Raw genomic sequence first — 21,332 nt, 5'->3', positions numbered from 1 at the left:
GGACAGTGAGGAGGGAGGAGGTGAATGGGCAAGTGTTACACCTGTGATTGCATGGGAAGGTGCCCTGAGGGGACTGAGGAAATGTTGGGAATGATGCAGGAGTGGACCAGACTGTTATGGAGGGAACAGTCCCTGCGGAACGCAAACAGTGGAGGGGAGGAGGAAAGTGTGTTTCGTGGCATCCAGCTGGAGGTGGTGGAAATAGTGAAGGATGATCCTCTGAATGCTGAGACTGGTGGGGTGGAAAGTGAGGACAAGAGGAACCTTGTTCTGGTTCTGGGAGAGGAAGTAAGATGTGAGGGCAGAAGCTTGGGTGATAGTTCAGATACAGCTGAAGACACTACCGACCACAATGGAGGGAAGTTCTTGGCTGAAAGAAAAGGAGATAATGTCAGAGGCACCCCAGTGGAAAGTGACATCTTCAGATCATTTGCAACAGACAGGTTGGGAGAACAGAATGGTGACCTTGCAGGAAACAGGGTGTGCGGGAGTGTAACCACAGTAATAATGGGAGTCGGCGTGTTTGTAACCAATATTGGTTGACAGCCTATCCTCAGATCAAGGAAGGGAAGGAAAAAGCCTAATATGGATCAAATGAAGGTGAGAGTAGGGTGGAAATTAAAAGCAATACTGATGAATGTTTTCAAATCTGAAAGAGGGCAGCAGGTGGCACCAGTGACATCATCAATGCATTGGAGAAAGAGTTGCGAGTGCATGGCAACAACGCATAGCGCACAAAGAGACCCATGTGGATAACAATGGCTTTGGATGCTGTCCTTTGGGAGAAAGTGAGATGAGTTAAATGAGACATTGTTCAAGGTGAAAATGAGCTCAGTTAGGTGAAGGAGGATGGTGGTGGATGGGGACTGATCAGGCCTCTTTTTAAGGAAGAAACAGAGAGCTTTCAGATTATCTTGATGGGGATGGGTGTGAAGAGGTGGCTAGAGCCAGAAAATCAGAAACTGTGGAACTGATGTAAATTCCCAGTAGGATCAGAAATGTGTAAGAGGGTAGAGACTGAACAAGGGGAACTGAATCAAGTCAGGTTGAGAAGAAATGAGTTCAGTGAGACAGGAACAGGCTGAAACGATGGGTCTTCTAGGGCAATCTCATTTATGGATTTTGGGAAGGTGGTAGAAGTGGGCTCTGTGGAAACTGTAGTGGGGAGATCTGCAGAGGAGATGAAGTCAGTCACAGTCCTGGAAACAACAGTTTGATGTTCAATGGTGGGGTCATGGTTGTCGGGGTGGGGGGAATAGGAGGAAATGTCTGAGAGTTGGTGCTCAGCCTCAGCCAGGTAGAGATTGACACATCTGACCACAACAGCATCACCCTAGTCAGCAGGTTGGAGACCAAGATAGGGCTTGTCCTTGAGAGAACAACGTGTTCAGAGGAAAAGAAGTTAGAGTTGGGGAAGGAAGCAGAGAAATGAAGGTGGGTATGTCATGTCACCATTTCTCATTGAAGAGGTAATTGCAGGGAAAAGGCAAGAAGGAAGGGCACAAGTGTCGGAGACAGGTGATAGGGTCTGTGTAGTGGAGAGAGGACTCCCAGCCAAAGAATGGAATTTGAAATAGGTTTATTGTCACATATTCATATGAGTAAAATGAAAAGTTTACAAGTCACCACTTATGGCACCATCTTAGGTACAAAGATACCTAGCTATAGAATCTTGGTGCAAAGCAGAAAATTAGAGAAAACAAAGTTAACAGTTCAACACCACAGTCCATAAGTGCCTGGACAAGCTGGGCTCATACTCCTCAAAAGGGCTCGACCTTGCCCCTGCCACTGGACCGGGCTGTTGATCTCACCACCTTGCAGACTGCTCCTGCCACCACCAGAGGAACCCTATTCCTTGTCCTGCTGCTGCCTCAAGCTGCCTCAGGCTGTCGGCTCCCACTCTCACCACCGGCTCCTCGAGATGCCTGGTGTTCAGGGACAGGGATTGCGTCTGTGTCTGCACTGACTCGTGTTCAGGGACAGAGATTGTGTCTGCACTGATGGGTGTTCACTGGCTGTGACTGTATCTGTGTCTGCACTGACTGGTTTTCAGGGATTCTGTCTCTGTCTGCACTGACTGGTGTTCAGGGACTATATCTGTGTCTGCATTGACTGGCTTTCAGGGACTGTGTGTGTGTCTGTGTCTGTAGCCGACTGTTGTTCAGGAGTCCTGACTGTATCTGTGGTTGCACTGACTGGTGTTCAGGGACAGGGACTGTGTCTGCACTGTCTGGTGTTCAGGGACAGGGACTGTGTCTGTGTCTGCACTGATGGGTGTTCAGGGACTGTGTATGTCTGTGTCTGCACTGAAAGATATTCAGGGGCTGTGTTTATGTACACTCACTGCTGCTTTTTTCGCCCCAGTCTGGCACTCAACAGCGGTTGATGACGTGGTTGACAGTTTTGGAACATTTGGAGGTTTTCACTGAGATGTGCTCGGCCAAGTTTTGGGGCGAGAAGTGTCGATGGCTGGTGATTATCCTCATCCAGTTAGCTAAGTAAGTGTACAGCACTGAAATTCACTCGTTCCTTGTCTGCTGTCCCTACTGCCAGCTCATTTTCCAACACTTCTGTATATAAGACTGGCACATTGCTGGACCAGCCGTGGTTGATCTCCTGGCCCTTTTGCCTCCATGACCTAGCATGCTGCTCTGAACAGGTCCCATCCCAGCACTCAGTTCCCATGTGCTCCTGCTCCTTCTGCCTCATGCACTCTTTCCCACACGCAGTGTTCTCCCCCTCAACCTGATCAGGTGAAGAAAGGGAACCCCCTCCCAAATATTACCTTCCTTAATTGACTGCCCCAGAGATTTGATCTTCTTTTCAGCGCAAGTTGTACCTCGCTAATGAAAATGTAGTTACTTGATGTCAGTTACCGCTCTTCAACAGCCAGTTATAAGGTTATTTTGAGTACAAGGAAGGGGAATTTTATTGTCTGCCAGCCCTGAGAGAAATTATGGAGATGTGTCATCAAGCATATACATAGGTGCAAAGTTAAAAGGGAATGTCTGGTACAAAAGAAAGATGGCAAAGTTCTACAGTCCTTCTGTGTGGTTTTCAAATGAAACAGCAGTTGCTTAGTTGATGTTTTATATTCAGTCGTAGCAAATATTTGAGCTCAGAGGGTCAGAGTTGTTATGGTATAGAAGGAGGCCATTCAGTCCATTGTGTCTGCATCAATTCTGAGCATTTTGACTTGCTGGTAATTTCTTGCTTGTACCCCATAAACATGCATGTTGTTCTGAATTAATTAGTCATCCAATGCCCTCTTGAATGTCTCAATTGAACATGTATCAATGTTTGTATGTGGCAGTGGCTGAGGAAACTGGAAGTGAATGTGTCAGCATGCTACTTGGCATGTGCAGACCCTTAGAGTGACTGTACGGCCACATCTCAAAGAGAATGTCAGCCTCCATCACGTTACCAGGTAGTGCATTTCAGACTCTAATGATTGACTGTGAAAAAACAATTTTTCTCACCTTGCATTTGCTTCTTTTGCAAAGCACTTTAAGTCTGTGACCTCTGGTTTTCAATCCTTTTCTGACCAGGAATGTTTCTCCCGTTCTACTCTGTCCAGACCTCCTATGATTTCAATCAAATCATATGATCATTCAGTAATGAAGACGCCCTTTGGCCCATCATGTCTCTACCATCAAAAATATACCACTACCTACATTAGTCCTACTTTGCTGCACTAGGCCCATAGTCTTTAATGTGATGACATTTCAGGTGCTTATCCAAGCACTTTTTAAAGGTTCTGAGGTTTTCCATCTCAACTACCCTCCCAAGCAGTGCATTCCAGACCCCACCACTCTCTGGATGAAAAAACCTTTCCTCAGATCCCCTCGAAACCATTAACTTGAAAATTATATCCCCTTGTTATTGACCCTTCAACTAAGGGTAACCATTACTATCTCTTCACCCTGTCCATTCCCCTCAATCTTATACACCTCAATCCAGTCTCCCCTCAACCTTTTCTTCTCTAAAGAGAACATCCAGCCTCTCTCTGTAGCTGAAATGCTCCATCCCAGGCAACATCCTGGTGAATCTCTTTTGCACCCCGTCCAGTGCAATCACATCCTTCCTATAGTGTAGTGACCAGAACTGCACACAGTACTCCAGCTGTGGTCTAACCAAAGTTCTGTACAGCTTTAATGCAACCATCCTGCTCTTGTAATCAATGCCTCAACTATAAAGTACAGTGTCTCACATGCCATCTTAACAACCCCATATTACCCTGTCCTGCCACTTTCAAGGGTCTGTGGATAATCCCCTCAAGATCCCTCTGTTCCTCTCAGTTTCCTAGTGTCTTGTCACTCATCAGGTATTCCCTTATTTTGTTCCTTCTTCCAATATGCATCACCTCACACATGGAGGTTTAAATTCCATCTGCCACTGTTCTGCTCATCTGACCAATCCATTTATATCCTTCTGTAACCTGATACCTTCCTCCACACTGTCAACCACCCAGTCAATCTTTGTGTCATTAACAAACCAACTAATCATCCTTCCCACATTCTTATTGACATTATTTATGCATATCATAAACAATAAGCGACCCAGCACTGAACCCTGTGGTATGCCGCTATACACTGGGCTCCAGTCTCTCAAACTGCTTTCTACCACCACTTTTTGTCTCCTCTCTAAGCCAATTTTAGATCCAACTTGCCAAGTTACTGTGGACCTATATGCTTTTACCTTCTTTATCAGTTTCCCATTTGGGATCTTGTCAAAGACCTTGCTGAAATCCGTCTAAGCTACATCAACTACCCTACCCTCATCCAAACACTTGGTCACCTCCTCGAAAGGTTCCACCAGATTTGTTAGGCATGACCTCCCTCTGACAAAGCCATTCTGACTATCCTTGATCAAACCATGTCTCTCTAAATGAAGATTAAATTTCTTCTTCAGTATTTTCTCCATGACTTTCCCTACTACTGATGTTAAACTTAATGGTCTATAGGTCCCTGGTTCTCTACCAACTTTCTTGTAAAGTGGAACCACATTAGTTGTCCTCTAGTTATCTGGCACCTCCCCCAAGAAACAACTTGAAAATTTGGACCAGGGCCCCTTTTATTTCCTCCCCATGTCTCACAGCGGCCTAGGAAATAAGTTGTTCAAACCTAGATTTGTCTACTTCTAAATCCTCCAAAACCTCCATGCTTCTTCGATCAATCTGCTCAAGAACTTCATAGTCCATCTTCTTGAATTCTGTACTTGCATCATCCTCCTCCTGAGTAAAGACAGATGTGAAGTACTCATTTAGCACTTAGCAATGTTCTGTGGCTTCACATACAGATTGCGCCCCCCCGCCCAATTCAACCAGCAACGATTAGCTAATTGGTCTGTGCCATTATTGAAGTTAAAGGCTCTCTGCCTGCCACTGTGATTTGATTGGCTCTGAGGCAGCTGACCACCGTGTGAGTATGAATTTTGAGCGTTGTGAGATTGCGTTCAAAGAACCAGACGACCAGGATCAGTGAGTGGCAAAAATAGCCTCTTTATTGTACATTCACAGCAGTACGGTGTAAGGCGAAATAGAATCCCCTGTCATAGCTCAAAAGCAGGCATTTTATACAGAATTCAAGCAGACATTAACATTCTAATTCTTGAGTATTAAGCAGTAGACATTGTACAAAAACTGTTTTGCAGGAAATCGGAGATGGTTTAAACATGTGCTAAATGTTACCGGTTATTGTTGAGTGTTAATGGTTATTTTAATGAGATTAGAGTGTCCTTGCATAATTCAAAAGGTGTTAGTCTTGTTATTTTCAAGGTTAGAATTTTAAAGTTAGGAAAAGGCATCTTATGCTTTTTAAATAAAAGTCTGAGTTCCCAACAGTTTTGATTGTCTGTGGTTCTATTTACTATCATTCATTCATTCATTCATTCGGTTTCATGGTCACACCTGTTGTAGTAGTCCTGTCAGTTTCATTGTTTCATTCATTCATTCAAGGTCGCGCGGGTCTGGACATGGCGCCATTAGTTTTATTAGTAGGTTAAAGGTTGCTTACATATACTGCATAACGTTTGTTAGTTTTATTAGTGGGGTAAAGTTTTATATACATGTTGAATAAAAACTTGGGACAAGTACCTGGCTACATAATATACAGGAAAAGTCTGCAGGGCTATCCAATTATCACCTTTGACTGATATTTGGAGTTACTCTAGCTGGAGGGAGAAGATAAACGACTTGGTAATAGCAGCTATTCAGTTGGATTTTAATATCAAATAACACTGTTTTTGGTGTGGGGGTGCAAAAAGGTTCCATCCCGTAGTGTCTGTGCAGTTTTGTTAGCTGTCACGCCTGACTGCACCTCTGAATGGAATGTCAGTCTTGTTTAAATGGGGTTGTTTACATAGCGCGTTATGCATGACTGCACTTTCAAGTGGGATGTAACCGCAAATTGAAGTGGTTGTAACCTGATATGGTAGCGAACCCCTGAATTAGTTTGAATGGGGGCTGGCTAGTACATGGAAACCTGCAGTTAGTATTATAACCACGAATTAGTGGATTAATGGATTAATAGACATGATTTATGGAGTTATATTAAAAGTTGTTAACACCTTTGAATTCTGATATGTCAGCGTGCAGCCATCAGATCTCTGAGAGGGAAGGAGCTTTCCTTTCTCGTAGTAATAGCCACTCAAGCTTGATGCAAGCAAGTTTATTTTTCCCTCATCAGTTAACCAGTAAGTCAGAGGTTTCTAAGTGCGAATCAGCTACCCTGTGCCTCATGCAGGCAAATGAAAGTATGTGGAGAAGGAAGATCATGGAGCAGCAAGCAAAAAGATTCATCTCAATGAACTCTGTGGACATAGAGCATTGAACTGTCTTCCCAGTTTTTTTCCTTCCTTTTTTTGTCTGTTTATAAGGGTGGGCCTTAGAGTTTGGGGGCTCGTCCAGGATTGATTTGAAACAGCCGCAACAAGGATCTGGGTGTGGTATTCATAAATAACACAGTGAAGGAAAATTCTGTACTGCATTTAAGACATGGTGTTAGAAATAGCAAAAGATTTCCTAAAGGTAGCTGAGTTGTCACAACTTGTCTTAAGGCAACTTACATAGGCCAGGCTGTTTGAATTAATGTGTAATCTGGAAGTATCTTTGCTTGGCAGAGCTAGGAAAACAGAAATAATTGAGGTACTAGCACAACACTTGGGTTCAGAGGAATGACAGGACAGACCAGGTACTTATAGAATCATTGAATTCCTACAGTTTGGGAGGAGGCCATTCAACCGATCGAGTCCACACTGACCCACTGAAGAGCATCCCACCCAGACTCACCCCCCTACCATATCCCTGTAACTCTCTTGCATTTCCCACGGCCAATCCACCTAACCTGTACATCTTTGGATTTGGTACTCATGGGAGTGAAACATTGGAATAAAGTGAAGTTCAGTTACAGGGAATGCAGCTTGAGCATGAAGAGAGAAAGGAGATGGGATAAAACAAAAAGGAAGGGGCAAAGGAAAATGAGGAAAGGGAGACGACGATGGAAAGGAATAGAGTGGAGATGAGAAAACTTGTATTAGTATTGCAGAGGGAAAGCGAAAAGAAAAAACATTAGTATAAGCTTAAAATGATTTCATTGAACCAGGAGACATCAGATGCTGATACAGCGAGGAGAGTCTGAATCATAACGTGAAGTCCACTAAGGAAATGTTTATATTTGCATTTGCAAAGGCCCTACCAAAATTTGAGGAAAAGGATGGGAAGGCGTTCTTCATGTCATGTTAGAAAATGGCTAGATAAATGAATAGGGCAAAAGAAGACTGGGCATTGCTTGTGCAGAGTAAGTTGAGAGGTAATACACGGAAAATTTATACTTCACTATTAGAGGAGGTTTCTCAGGACTAGTACACTGTAAAGAAAGCTATTATGCCTGCAGATGAGTTGGTTTCTAAGGCACATAGACAAAGATGCCAGAATTTGGGGAAATGGCCGGGCCAGATTTCCTAGCTTTTCCTGTCTTTCCATTAGTTTTTTTAACACCCCTCCCCTATCTGTACACCTGTCTTTGTGTGTGTGAGGGGGAGTTTATAAGGGGTTGGAGTTTTAACTTGTGCCAGTGGTTTTTTAAATGTTTATCAGTAGCTTAAGTCTAATTAATTGTAATAAATAGTCATTCTTGTTAAATACAGAAACTTTGTCTGTGCTTTGTCAACCAAGGTGTAAAAAAACAGGTAAATTGGGGAATTTTGTGTACTAATTTTAAAATCCATAATTTTTATCATGACTAGTGGGGCTCAATTTCCAGCGCACTATCACCTCTGCTCTGCCCGCACCAAATGCCCACGATCAGGACGGTAGGGCTGAAGTGCAACCAAAAATACAACAAAAGATTTTTCAAATAACTAAAAAGGGGATGCAAACACTAAAAGCCAATATGATCCACGGACTCCATAACGCCACAAAATAAATAGTTGGGCTGAGTGTTGCAGTCTGCAATTATAAGGGACTTGTGTGGCAATGCCCATCCCCACCCCATGTCCATGATTTCAGGTGATGGATGGCATTGGCCACAAGCTTGAAGTCCACTGCTGCCCTATTTGTCAATTCCTGTAGAAATACCCAGCCCAGGCCCTGCCACCCAGCATGTTCTGATTCTGATCACCCCTACAGCTACAGCCCTCCCCTCCACCGCCACTCAAAACTGCAATGGTGGAGGTGCGAATTCCTGAGCAACGGCTCTCTGAAGATAGCCACTACTCCCGACGGTAGGAAGACCCACCGTGAGTCGACCATATTCCAGACATTGATCAGGGTCCTGGCATCCAGAGGGAGACCTGAAGACCCTCACGGTCCATGAACAGGAGCCATGTGTCACCATTGAGGTTGCACCCCTGGCAAAAGCAATACATTGCCAGGGTGCAGCATCTGGGGGATGTTTGATGTAAAGGTATTGCTGCAGGGTCCAAACGTAGGAAGCCGCCACCGGGATGTGGTGGCACAAAGTGACTGACCACCCTCCTCAATGGGGAGAATATGCCACAACCCAGCACATCATCTTGTCCCAGAAGAAATGAGCCAACATCCTCTGGATTTTTGTGATAATACCAGGAGGAGGGCTCAAAGGGACCAGTCAGTACCACAGCATGGAGGCCACCATTTGGTTTATTATCAGCAGCCAGCTCCCGTGTGATAGCATTCGGTGCAGTCCTATCCAACGGCCTAGGCAAGCAAAGACTGTGACCTCCAGCTCCTGCCAATTCACTGGTTGGGATTATTCAGCTAGGCTGAGTTATACCCCCAGATAGAGGAGTTGGGTAGTACTTTTTATGGAGATATTAGAAGAAAAAGGGTAGCAAGGGAAAGAGTAGATCCACTCAAAGACAAAGGAGGGAAGTTATACGTGGAGCCACAGGAAGTGGGAGAGATCCTTAATAAGTGTATTGGTATTCACCGAGGAGAAGGACATGACGCTAATGTTGCGGTCAGGGATGAGTGTGTGAATACTCTAGAGAATGTTAATATATTAAAGGGGGAAGTTTTGGGTATCCTAAATTGCAATAAGGTAGACAAGTCCCCAGGACCAGATGGGATCTATGCCTGGTTTCTAGGAGAGGCAGTGGAAGAAATGAGCAGCACGGTGGCTCAGTGGTTAATACTGCTGCCTCACAGCGCCAGGGACCCAGGTTCAGTTCCAGCCTCAGGCGACTGTCTGTGTGGAGTTTGCTCATTCTCCCCATGTCTACCCATGTTTCCTCCAGGTGCTCCGGTTTCCTCCCACAGTCCAAAGACATGCAGGGTAGGTGGATTGTCCATGCTAAATTGCCCATAGTGCCCAGGGATATTTAGGTTTGGTGGGGGGGGGAGGGGAGCGTGTTGGACATGGGAAATTAGGGGAATGGGTCTGGGTGGGATGCTCTTCAGAGGGGCAGTGTGGACTTGTCGGGCCGAATGGCCTATTTCCACACTAGGGATTCTGTGATTCTATGAAATAGCTGGGGCATTAGCAGATATCTTCACATTCTTTTTGACCACAGGCAAAGTTCCAGAGGACTGGAGATTAGCCAATATTGTTCCCTTGTTTAAGAAAGGAAGCAGGGATAATCCGGGAAAATATTGGCTGGTGAACCTGACGTCTGTGGTGGGGAAGCTCTTGGAGAAGATACTGAGGGACAAGATATATGCGCATTTGGAAGAAAATGGACTAGTTAATGACAGGCAACATGGTTTTGTACGGGAAAGGCCATGTCTCACAAACTAATTGAATTTTTTGAAGAGTTAATAAAGATAATTGATGAGGAATGGGCTGTGGATATCATTTATATGGACTTTAGTAAGACATTTGGCAGATTGGTACAAAAACTAAAATCACACGGGATTCGGGGTGGGCTGGCTAGATGGATACAAAACTGGCTTGGTCATAGAAGACAGAGGGTAGCGGTGGAAGGGTGTTTTTCAGAATGGAGACCGGTAACTAGTAGTGTTCCACAGGGATCTGTGTTAGGTCCTGTGTTGTTTGTAGTATATATAAATGATGTAGAGGAAAATGCGGGTGGTCTGATTAGTAAGTTTGCAGATGACACGAAGATTGGTGGAGTTGCTGATAGTGCTGACGATTATGAAAGGATACAACAGGATATAGATAAATTGGCAACTTGGGCACAGAAATGGCATATGGAGTTTGACCAGACAAATGCAAGGTAATGCCTTTTGGAGAATCAAATTTAGGTGTGAATTATAATGTAAATGGCAGAAGCCTTAGGAACACTAACATTCAGATGGGTCTGGGCATTCAGGTCCACAGTTCCCTACAAGGGCAACACAGGTGGCCAAAGTGATTAAGAAGGCATATGGCATGCTTGCCTTCATCGGCTGGGACTTGGAGGCGAAGAGTTGGCATAACCTGTTGAAGCGAAATAAAACCCTTCTTCGGAGTAATGTGTGCAGTTTTGGTCACCACGTTACCAGAAGGATGTAGAAGCTTTAGAGAGAGTGCAGAGAAGGTTCACCAGGATGTTGCGTGGTTTCTGGGGCATTGACTATGAGGAACAGTTAAAAAGACTAGGACTGTTTTCACTGGAAAGACGGCAGCTAAGAGGAGACCTGATACAAGGTCTACAAAATTATGACAGGCATAGATAGGGTGGATAGTCAGAGGCTTTTTCCCAGGGTTGAAGTTTCAATTACAAGGTGGCATAGGTTCAAGGTTAGAGGGGGAAAATTTAAAGGATATGTGCGAGGGAAGTTTTTCACGTAGACAGTGGTAGGAGCCTGAATGCACTGCCAGAGGAGGTGGTGGAAGTAGGCACATTGGCGACATTCAGGAGGTATCTGGATGGTTAGTTGAATAGGGAGGGAATAGAGGGATATGGACCGAATAAGGGCGGAAAGTTTGTTTTTTAGATTAGTTAGCGCATGATGACCAGCACAGGCTTAGAGGGCTGAAGGGCCTGTTCCTGTGCTGTACTTCCCTTTTGTTCTTTTGCTCTAGCTGAACGCCCCCACCCCTCCATAACTCCTTCAGCATGGGAATCGCCTCGCCATGACCAACCAGGAATCTGGAAAATTTGACCCAGGAGTCTGGAAAATTTGAAGTTTTTCCTGGCGAAAAAGGTGGCCAAGTACACCATCTGGCACTTGCACATCAGCTGGGTCGGTGAACATCAGGTGTACTTCTTTGGCGTAAACTGAATGATCTACCCCCTGCATCCGGCCCATGCAGAGGTAATCCCAACAACCATCCCTGCAAGACGCACAGGGAATACGGACAAGGGGCAGCCTGGACGCGCTCCTCTCCCAAAGGGAAGAGACCTGTTAATTTTAATCAGACACTCTGCAAGGTGTATAGAAGTCAGATCCGAGTGATGAACCGCATCCTGTACCTGGATGTTTGCAGAGTCCTGAGTAGATCCTTGTGATCCATCCTGACAAACCCCTTCTCCTGCTTGATGGACAATGCTTATTCCATTGAGATCCTGTCTCCTGTACAGTATACTGCAGTGGTTATTACACTGAGATCCTGTCCCCTGTATAATACTCTGCTGTGGTTATTACACTGAGATTCTGTCCCCTGTACAGTACAGTGCTGTGGTTATTACACTGAGATCCTGTCCCCTGTACAGTACACTGCAATGGTTATTACACTGAGATCCTGTCTCCTGTATAATACTTTGCGGTGGTTTAGCACACTTGCCTTCATTGCCCAGACCTTTGAGTATAGGAGTTGGGACATCTTCTTAAGGTTGTACATGGTGTTGGTGAGGCCTCTTCTGGAGTACCGTGTCCAGTTCTGGTCGCCCTGTTAGAGGAAGTATGTTAGTTAACCAGAAAGGGTTCAGAAAAGATGAGATAACAAGGTGTAGAGCTGGATGAACACCTTGTTATCTCAGATTCTCCAGCATCGGCAGTTCCTACTATCTTCAGAAAAGATGAACCAGGATGTTGCTGGGAGTGGAGGGTTTGAGACGTAAGCAGAGGCTGGATAGACTGGGATGTTTTTCACTGGAGCGTACGAGGTTGAAGCTGACCTTTAAAGAGGGGTGTAGATAAGGTGAATGGTAGGTATCTTTCCCTTAGGGTGGGGGATTTCAAGACAAGGGGGCATATTTTTATGGTGAGGGGAGAAAGATAGTAGTGCAGGTAGATAAGGTTGTAAAAAAGGCTTATGACATACTTGCCTTCATTGGAAGGGGCATTGAGAATAAGGATATATGAGTTATGCTGCAACTTTATAGAACTTTAATTAAGCCACACTTGGAATATTGCATACAGTTCTGGCCATCATACTAGCAGAAGGATGTGGATGCTTTGGAGAGGGTACAGAAAAGGTATACCAGGATGTTGCCTGGTATGGGAGATTTTAGTTGTGAAGAAAGGTTGGATAGACTAAGGTGAGTGGTAGAGCAAAGTGTGCAGAAGACACTGAAAGTCTGCAGAGGGATATAGATAGTCTAAATGAGTGGGCAAAGGTCTGGCAGATGGAGTACAATGTTGGTAAGTGTGAGGTCGTCCATTTTGGTAGGAATAACAGCAAAATGGACTATGTTTTAAACGGTAAAAAATTGCAGCACGCTGCTGTGCAGAGGGTCTTGGGTGTCCTTGTGCATGAATCACTGAAGGTGGGATTGCAGGTGCAGCAGGTGATTAAAAAGGCAAATGGAATTTTGTCTGCCATTGCTCGAGGGATGGAGTTTAAAAACAGGGAGGCTATGCTGCAGCTGTATAGGGTCCTGGTGAGGCCACACCTGGAGTACTGTGTGCAGTTTTGGTCTCCTTAATTGAGAAGAGATATACTAGCATTGGTGGGGGTGCAGAGGAGATTCACTCGGTTGATTCCAGAGTTGAGAGGGTTGGATTATGAGGAGAGACTGAGTAGACTGGGATTATACTCATTGGAATTCAGAAGAATGAGGGGAGATCTTATAGAAACGTATAAGATTATGAAGGGAATAGATAAAGTGGAGGCAGGGAGGTTGTTTCCGCTAGCAGGTGAAACTAGGACTAGAGGGCATCGCCTCAAAATAAAAGGAAGCGGATGTAGGACTGAGGTCAGGAAGAACTTCTTCACCCAAAGGGTTGTGAATCTGTGGAATTCCCTGCCCAGTGAAGTGGTTGAAGCTAACTCACTAAATGTTTTTAAGGCAAGGCTAGATAAATTTTTGAAAGGTAAAGGAATTAAGGGTTATGGTGAGTGGGTGGGTAAGTGGAGCTGAGTCTCAAAGACCAGCCATGATCTTATTAAATGGCGGGGTAGGCTCGAAGGGCCAGATGGCCTACTCCTGCTCCTAGTTCTTATGTTCTTATGTAGACTGGGTTTGTTTCACTGGAACACAGGAGGTTGAGGGGCTGTCAGACAGAAGTTTATAAGATTATGAATGGTGTGGATAGCATGGAAAGTATGAGACTTTTTCCTAGGGTGGAGGGGTCAATTACGAGGGTACACAGGTTCAAGGTGCAATAGGGAAAGTTTAAAAGAGATGTGCGAGACAGGTTTTTCACACAAAGGGTGGTGAGTGCCTAGAACGCACTGCCAGAGGTGGTGGTGGAAGCTGACAGAATAGCAGCATTCAAGAAGCAACTGGACAAATACATGTATAGGAGGGGAATAGAGAGATATGGATCCCATAAGTGAAGACAGTTTTAGTATGGAAGGGCAAAATGTGTTGGCAAAGGCTTCGAGGGCTGAAGGGCCTATTCCTGTGCTGTTTTGTTCTTTGTTCTTTGTTCTTCGTTTTGAAGTTGTCTGCTCTTTTAGGCAGATGAAAAAAGATTTAAAAAGATGGGAGGGGCAAATTTTTTACACAGAGAGTGGTTCGTATGTGGAATGAACTTCCAGAGGAAGTGGTGGATGTGGATACAGTTACACTTAAAAGTCATTTGGATCAGTACACAAATATCGAATGTTTGGAGGGATATGGGCCAAGCGCAGGTAGGTGGGACTAGTTTTGTTTGGGATTATGGTTGGCATGTGGACTAAAGGGTCTGTTTCCATGCTGCCTAATTGTTTGACAGGAAGGTGATTGACAGACCAGTAAGGTGGATCAGGTCCCGGACCAGATGGACATTGTCATGGATCCTCCAGCCCTGGACTGTGTTGAAGTGGTCAGTGGAGAAAATGTGATCCAACATGAGTGCCTAGTGAGATGACCACACCCTGGTGAGGATTTTGTAATCCATGTGGAGGAGGGTGACCGGATGCTTGTTCTTAAGTAAATGAAGGTGCCCCTTTGTCAGCAGGATGATGTCTGTGCCAAGATAGGGATAGCTCTCCAGCAGCAAAACATTACTCCAGGACTGCATAGTCACTCCCCAGAATGTCTCAGAATGCCCTGTGGAACTCCATGGTCAGCCCATCCAATCCTGGGTCGTCCCTTGAGAGTCGGGTGAGGGAGCCAGTTGGCTCCTCTGAAGTGACTGGGTGTTGAGCATCCTGGCATCCCCCGGGCCAGCCTGTGGCAGGTCCTCCCATAGAATTTGGTGAGCATCCTTGTTCGATGGATCTGGAGAGAAGAGAGCCGTGTAATAGCCTGAGGTCTGGGCTTTTATACTATCCTGATCCAAGATGAGCGACCTGTCATAGCTAGCAACACAAGGAGCTGTTGCCCCCGCCCTCACTGCCTTTTCAGAATATAGAAAAGGGGAGCAGCGTTTCAAGTCCTCGAGGAAGTAGATCCACAACTTCATGTATGCACCTCGGGACCTGATGATTTGCAGGTCCCTCAGCGCACCCTTCCTCTCTTCATACATTCCCTGCAAGGCTGGGTACTCATTAGGCTGACAGCTGTGGATTACATCAGTGTTTGCAGACAAACTGGAGTCGAGGGCTTGTGTACTATTGGAAATTTGGTTGGCACCGAGGTGTTCATTGCCTATGGACTAGTGGCCAGTTATCAATAGTGAAATCCTTCTGTCTGCCAACAACCGTCTGACTAGTTCTTAGGTAAGTTGGGGCTGGGAACAAGATAGAGAGAAGCCAACAGGTTTCCACCAGCCAGAGTATGCTCTCAGTTCCCTGCAGGAAGTCACTTTAATCCTGAAGAAAACAGTTTGTGTTTCCTTCAGCGAGTGCTGTCATTTGTGACTTTTAATTTTTCGGTCAGAAATCTTCTCATAAATGAACCAGCCACCCTGGGCAAATTGCAAACCAGTGGAGCATCCAGAGAAGGATGACTCAGAAGCAGCATCCTGACCAGGATAAGAATCATATTAACAAACCTTTTGAACGGGAACCACTGAACTGTTTATCTGCTTTTTCCCTCTGTCCATAACCCATGTTTTTACCTGTCTGTCTATCTGTGTGTGTAAAAGGAGAGTTTATAAGGAGATTAGAGGTTTAATTATCACTGTTATATGCCAATGGTTCATAAACTTTCGCCTGTAGCTAGAGTTACTTGTAATGAATTGTAGATTTTGATGGGTTTCTATAAACCTGGTTTGTGCTTTCTGTCAACCTGGGTCTGAAAAGCAGGTATATTGGGGAATCTTTGTTTATAATCTTTGACTTTTGTGACAACCACAAGGAATAGCACAGCTTGATTTCCAGTGCACTATTTCAGTGAGTCATAACGGCACATGAAATTTGTATGGCAGTACAGAAAACACTGGCATCATACATGGGTATTTAACATAGCCTGAACTTCATAAAGGCATAGTGCAGTTATGTAAAATATCACATGTAAAATTCTTAACATGTAACCAAACCAGCACACTTGATACCCATACCAGATTTTGAAGAATCATTCAGTTCACATATTAGTTGATTGTGCAGAGCCATTACCAAAAAGAAACGCAGGACATCATCTACACCCAAATTCCATTTGCTGCCCAATCCCACACTTTCTGGTTCCCGGCCAGGCTACCCTAACCTAACATTGCCTGCCGTCTCTCTGAGCCAGAAATCTCTGTACATTGCTTGATGGACCTGCATTTTTAGTGACTGATCTCCTGACAAGAGGACTCCTTTTTCTCTCTCTCTCTCAGAGCAACCCTAAGGATCCTGCTGCTGCACTGGTATAAGGCTGGAATCCAGACTTCTCCCCCCATTACGCCACTGGACAGAGAGAGACATCTACACAGGAGCAGCAGTGAAGGTGAGAGAGCAGCCCCTAGCTGTTCAGAAGAACATGGAAATACTGGGGAAATAATGAGGGAGACAGACAAGCAAGCTCACCGACCCCACAATCCCTACTCACTTCCACGGGCCACAAGCTCCCTCTGAAATCTTTTGCCCCGTGCTCCTCCTGTGGCACTGCACTCCACACTATCTGCCCCCTTCCTGTTGCTGCTCTCCCAACAACCTTCCCAAGCACCCGTCCCTATTTCCCCACTGCAAAACTTCCTGATCCTAAGATATTTCCTGTCATGTCCTCTCATCCCCTCACTCCACTGCTATGTCCCCATCTCTCATGCATTCTGTAACCTCAACTCCCTCCTGACCCAGCTCCCCACTCACAGAACTCCACCCCTCAACTAGCTTCCCTCCACCTCAACCAGCTCTTCCTCTCAGCCAGCTCCCTCCTCACCCTGCCCTCCTGCATTGTTGGACTTAACAAAATTTCATCACACTCTTATTTCACAGACAGTGTGACAGAGGCCGAGGTATCCTTACAGTCTACGTCTACTACCTTCATCGGACAGCGTTCGAAGAGAGTAGTAAGGACACTCAACAGTAGTGAGTGACTCGTCTTTTCCAGCTCCTAGAGAGTGTGTGTGTGTCTGTGTGTGTGTGTGTGTGTGTGTGTCTGCATTCGATCTGGTGCACTGTTACTCATTGAAATCCAGTCCTGGCTGATTATGCCAACTCTCAGATGCAAGGATCATTGCCATCAGTTCCACTTCCCACTCAAGGAACATGACCTGACAATCGGTTTCTTACTAAGACACAGCACTGAGGGAACGCTGCACTGTTGGAAGGTCAGTACTGAGGGAATTCTGCACTGTCGGGTGGTCCATACTGAGGGACTGCTGCACTGTCGGAAGGTCAGTGCTGAGAGAGCGCCGCATTGTCAGAGGGTCAGCACTGAGGGAGCGCCACATTGTCAGAGGGTCAGTACTGAGGGAGTGCCGCACTGTCGGAGGGTCAGTGCTGAGGGAGCGCTGCACTGTCGGAGGGTCAGTACTGACGAAGCCATGGAGGTCTACAGCACAGTAAAAGGTCCTTTGGCCCATTGCTTCTGGATTGGTCAAAACCATTCTAATCCCATTTTCCAGCAATTGGCCTGAAGCCTTACATGCTTTGGCATCACAAGTGAAAATCTAAATACTTTTCAAATGTTAGGGTTTCTGCAGCTACTGCCCTTATAAGCAGTGAGTTCCAGATTCCCACCAGCCCCTGGAGGAATTCTCTTTTCTCTCTCCTCTAAACCTCTGTCCCTTACCTTCAATCTATGGTCCCTGGTCATTGATCCCCCCCATGAAGTTTTTTCCTGTCTACCCTATCTATGCCCCTCATAATTTTATACATCTCAATCATGTCCCAGCTCCGTCTCCTCTGCTGTTAGGAAAACAACCCCAGTCTGTCCAACCTCTCTTCGTAACTGAAACCCTCCAGCCCAGGAAACAAGCTCGTAAATCTACTCTGCACTCTGTCCAGTGCTATCACATCCTTCCTAAAAATGTGGAGTCCAGAACTGCACACAGTACTCTATCTGTGGCCTAACCAATATTTTATGCAGTTCCAGCATAACCTCCTTGCTCATAAATTCTATGCCTCAACTAGTAAAGACAAGTATCCTATATGCCTTCTTAACCATTTTATTCACCAATCCAGATCCACCAAGGTCCCTCTGATCCTTGGTGCTTCCCAGTGTCTGATCATTCATCATGTAATTCCTTGCCTTGTTTGTCCTCATGTGCATCACCTCATATTTATCCAGATTGAATCCCATTTGACGCTGATCAGTGCATCTGACCAGCTCATCTATGTCCTCTTGTAAGTCTAAGATTATCCTTCTCATCATTTATCACTTGCCAACTTTTGAACTGTCTCTGAATTTATTGACCAAATTTCCTACATTCAAGCCTAAATCATTTATATAAACCACAAACAATGAAACACCAACACTGATCCCTGTGTGACTCCACTGGACTCAGACTTCCAGTTGGATAAATACCCCTCAATCATCACCCTCTGCTTCTTGCCATTCAACCAATTGTGGATCCAGTTTGCCAAATTTCCTTGGATCCCATGGGCTCTCCCATGCAGGACCTTATTAAACACCTTGCTGAAGTCCCAGTAGATGATATCAAAAGCATTATCCTCATTCACATACCTGGTCACCTCTTCAAAAAACTCAATCAAGTTATTCAAACATGAATCCTTCCCCCCTTACAGACCAGCATTTATTGTCCGTCCCTAGTTGCCCTTGAGAAGGTGGTGGTGAGCGATTGGTAAAACTGAATGGCTTGCTTCAAAGGGCAGTTGAGAGTCAATCACATTACTGTGGGTCTAGGATCACACGGTTTGCAGGATTTACTGGTCCCACCCTTTTGGAACATGTTGCACTCTCCATATTTCCTTCTGAAATACATCCCACTATTCTGAGACTTTTATTTAAAAGTATCTGCTCCCAGTCTACTCTGACCAAATCATATCTGATTTTATTAAAACCAGCCTTCACCTGTTTGAGAATTTTGATTTCAAGCCTATCCTTCCTCATGTTTCCATAACAATCTTAAATCTGACGGAGTTATGATCAACTGTCTGCAAAATGCTCTCAACCACTTCACTTCAATCACCTGCCCAGCTTTGTTACCTAAAATTAAGTCCAGGACTGCCCCCTCTCATGAGATGATAGAGTCATACAGCAGAGAAACAGGCCATTCGGCCCACCACACCTCTGCCGACCAACAAATACCAAACTATACAAATCCCCTTTACCTGCACTTCGTCTATTGCCTACAATGCCCTGACATTTTAAGTGCTTGTCCACTTGCTTCTTAAATGTTGTGAGAGTACCTGCCTCCACCACACTCTCAAGCAGCTCGTTCCATATTTCTACTACCCCCTGGGTTAAAATATCTTTCCCCAGATCCCCTCTAAACTGTCTACTCCTCACCTTAAACTTATACCCCCTGGTCTTAGACACATCTGCCATGGAGAAAAAAAGTTCTCAGGATCTAACTTGTCTATGCCTCCCATAATTTTGTACACCTCATTCAGGGTCTCCCTCAACATCTTCTGCTCCAGGGAAAACAAACCCTGCCTATCCAGTCTCTCCTTGTAACTGAAACTTTCCATCCCGGGCAACATCCTGGTGAGTCTCTTCTGCACCCTCTTCGTGCAATCATGTTCTTCCGATAGTGTGGCGACCAATACCACACCCACTATTCCATCTGTGGCCTACCCAATGTGTAATAAAGTTGTAGCAATACTTTGCACCCTGGCTAATGAAGGCAAGCATTCTGAATGCCTTCTTCACCACCCTGTTGTGTTGACACCTTCGAGGATCTATGGGCTTATGCACCAAGGTGCCTTTGTTCCTCAGTACTCCTTAGGGACCTACAAATCATTTTGTAAATCCTTCCCTTATTAGACTTTCCAAAATGCATCACCTCACACTTACCAGGATTAAATTCCATCAGCTATTGCTCTGCCCAATTTACCAGTTAATCAATATCAGATTGTAGCCTGAGACCATCCTCCACGCTGTCAACAACTACTGAGCTAGCGCTGCCTTATCAGGGAGTCAGTGCAGCAAATAAACATTTCAGAACACCTGGAGCTTTCTGGTTTTCTGTGCAGACTGTACCTCTGGAGATTGTCTCCTCTGTCTGCCTGAGTGTCACTCACCCTTTGGCAATTACTGTTAGAGATGTTTGTGTGGACTCTACTGGAAATGGTAACCTTGAAATTGTTCTTTCAGCTCCAGTCTTGCAGCTCCGTCGCTGGGGCAGTCCTCAAGAGGAACAGAGACAATGGAGCTCACAGGCAGGAATTCAGCACCCTCCAACCATCCTCACCCAGCAGGAGATTCTGGCCGAGTCACTGTACATCACCCGCCCACTGGTGCACTGTATCCTACACTATAAAGAGCCTGAAGGCTGTTCAACCTTGCCGTGTTTACACTGCAGTGCCTTCAGCTTCTCAGTAATTGCATAGGAATGGGAGGAGGTCATTAAATCCCTCGATCTTTATACAGGAACAATTCCTAGGGCACAGGAACAGGAGGTGGCCATTCAGAAACTTGAGTCTGTTACTAAAGAACAGGTGGAGGTTATTCATCTACTCTATATTTATGTAGGGGTAGGAGGAGGCAGTTCAACACCCCAAGCTTGTTATACAGGGAGGGCCAGAGGCCATTCAGCTCCTCAATCCTGTAACACCAGAAAAGATAGAAGCCATTCAGCCTCCCAAATCTGTTACATAGTCACAGGAAAAGGCATTTCATACTCGTCATGTTCACATATGAACAGGCCATTCCTCGCTTCTCCCAGACGTGAGTATAAACAAGCCAGAATGAGATACTTTCCTTATCCCAAGCTCCCAGTGCTGGCATTAGGAATATGGGGACAGAAATCCTGGAAGCCATGGCTCCTTTCTGGCATTGTGGATATTGCAAGGTGAGTCGCAGACACATGATATAAAGTCCACATGCAAACTGCGTGAGTGGAAATGAAGTATAATGCACTGAACTGTGACCCAGGATCAGAGTTATATAGACACCAACACACAGACTTGTTAACCAGGATCAGAGTTATACTGACACCAGCACACAGACCTGTTAACTAGGATCAGAGTTATACGGACTCCCAACACAGACCTGTTAACCAGGATCAGAGTCATACTGACACCAGCACACAGACCTCTTAACTAGGATCAGAGTTATACTGAGACCAACACACAGACCTGTTAACCAGGATCAGAGTTATACTGACACCA

The 21,332-nt window shown here is 45.3% G+C and overlaps 1 protein-coding gene across 1 annotated transcript in view; it reads left to right on the top strand.

The window, feature by feature from the left end:
* The first annotated feature begins 2,369 nt into the window (after positions 1–2,369).
* pex16 (peroxisomal biogenesis factor 16) overlaps positions 2,370–21,332 on the top strand; it is a 23,925-nt gene continuing 4,962 nt past the window's right edge. Inside the window, exons 1-5 of the mRNA XM_048607231.1 lie at positions 2,370–2,498; positions 16,433–16,542; positions 17,031–17,123; positions 20,317–20,466; positions 20,941–21,013. Coding sequence (XP_048463188.1) covers positions 2,386–2,498; positions 16,433–16,542; positions 17,031–17,123; positions 20,317–20,466; positions 20,941–21,013 — 539 coding nt within the window. The 5' untranslated portion in view covers positions 2,370–2,385. The remainder of the gene's footprint in view (positions 2,499–16,432; positions 16,543–17,030; positions 17,124–20,316; positions 20,467–20,940; positions 21,014–21,332) is intronic.

This window comes from Rhincodon typus, chromosome 17 (assembly GCF_021869965.1).
Source record: "Rhincodon typus isolate 14 chromosome 17, sRhiTyp1.1, whole genome shotgun sequence".
Classification (NCBI taxonomy): domain Eukaryota; kingdom Metazoa; phylum Chordata; class Chondrichthyes; order Orectolobiformes; family Rhincodontidae; genus Rhincodon; species Rhincodon typus.
The sequence above is the reverse complement of the archived record's forward strand: the minus strand, read 5'-3'. Positions and strand labels throughout refer to the sequence as shown.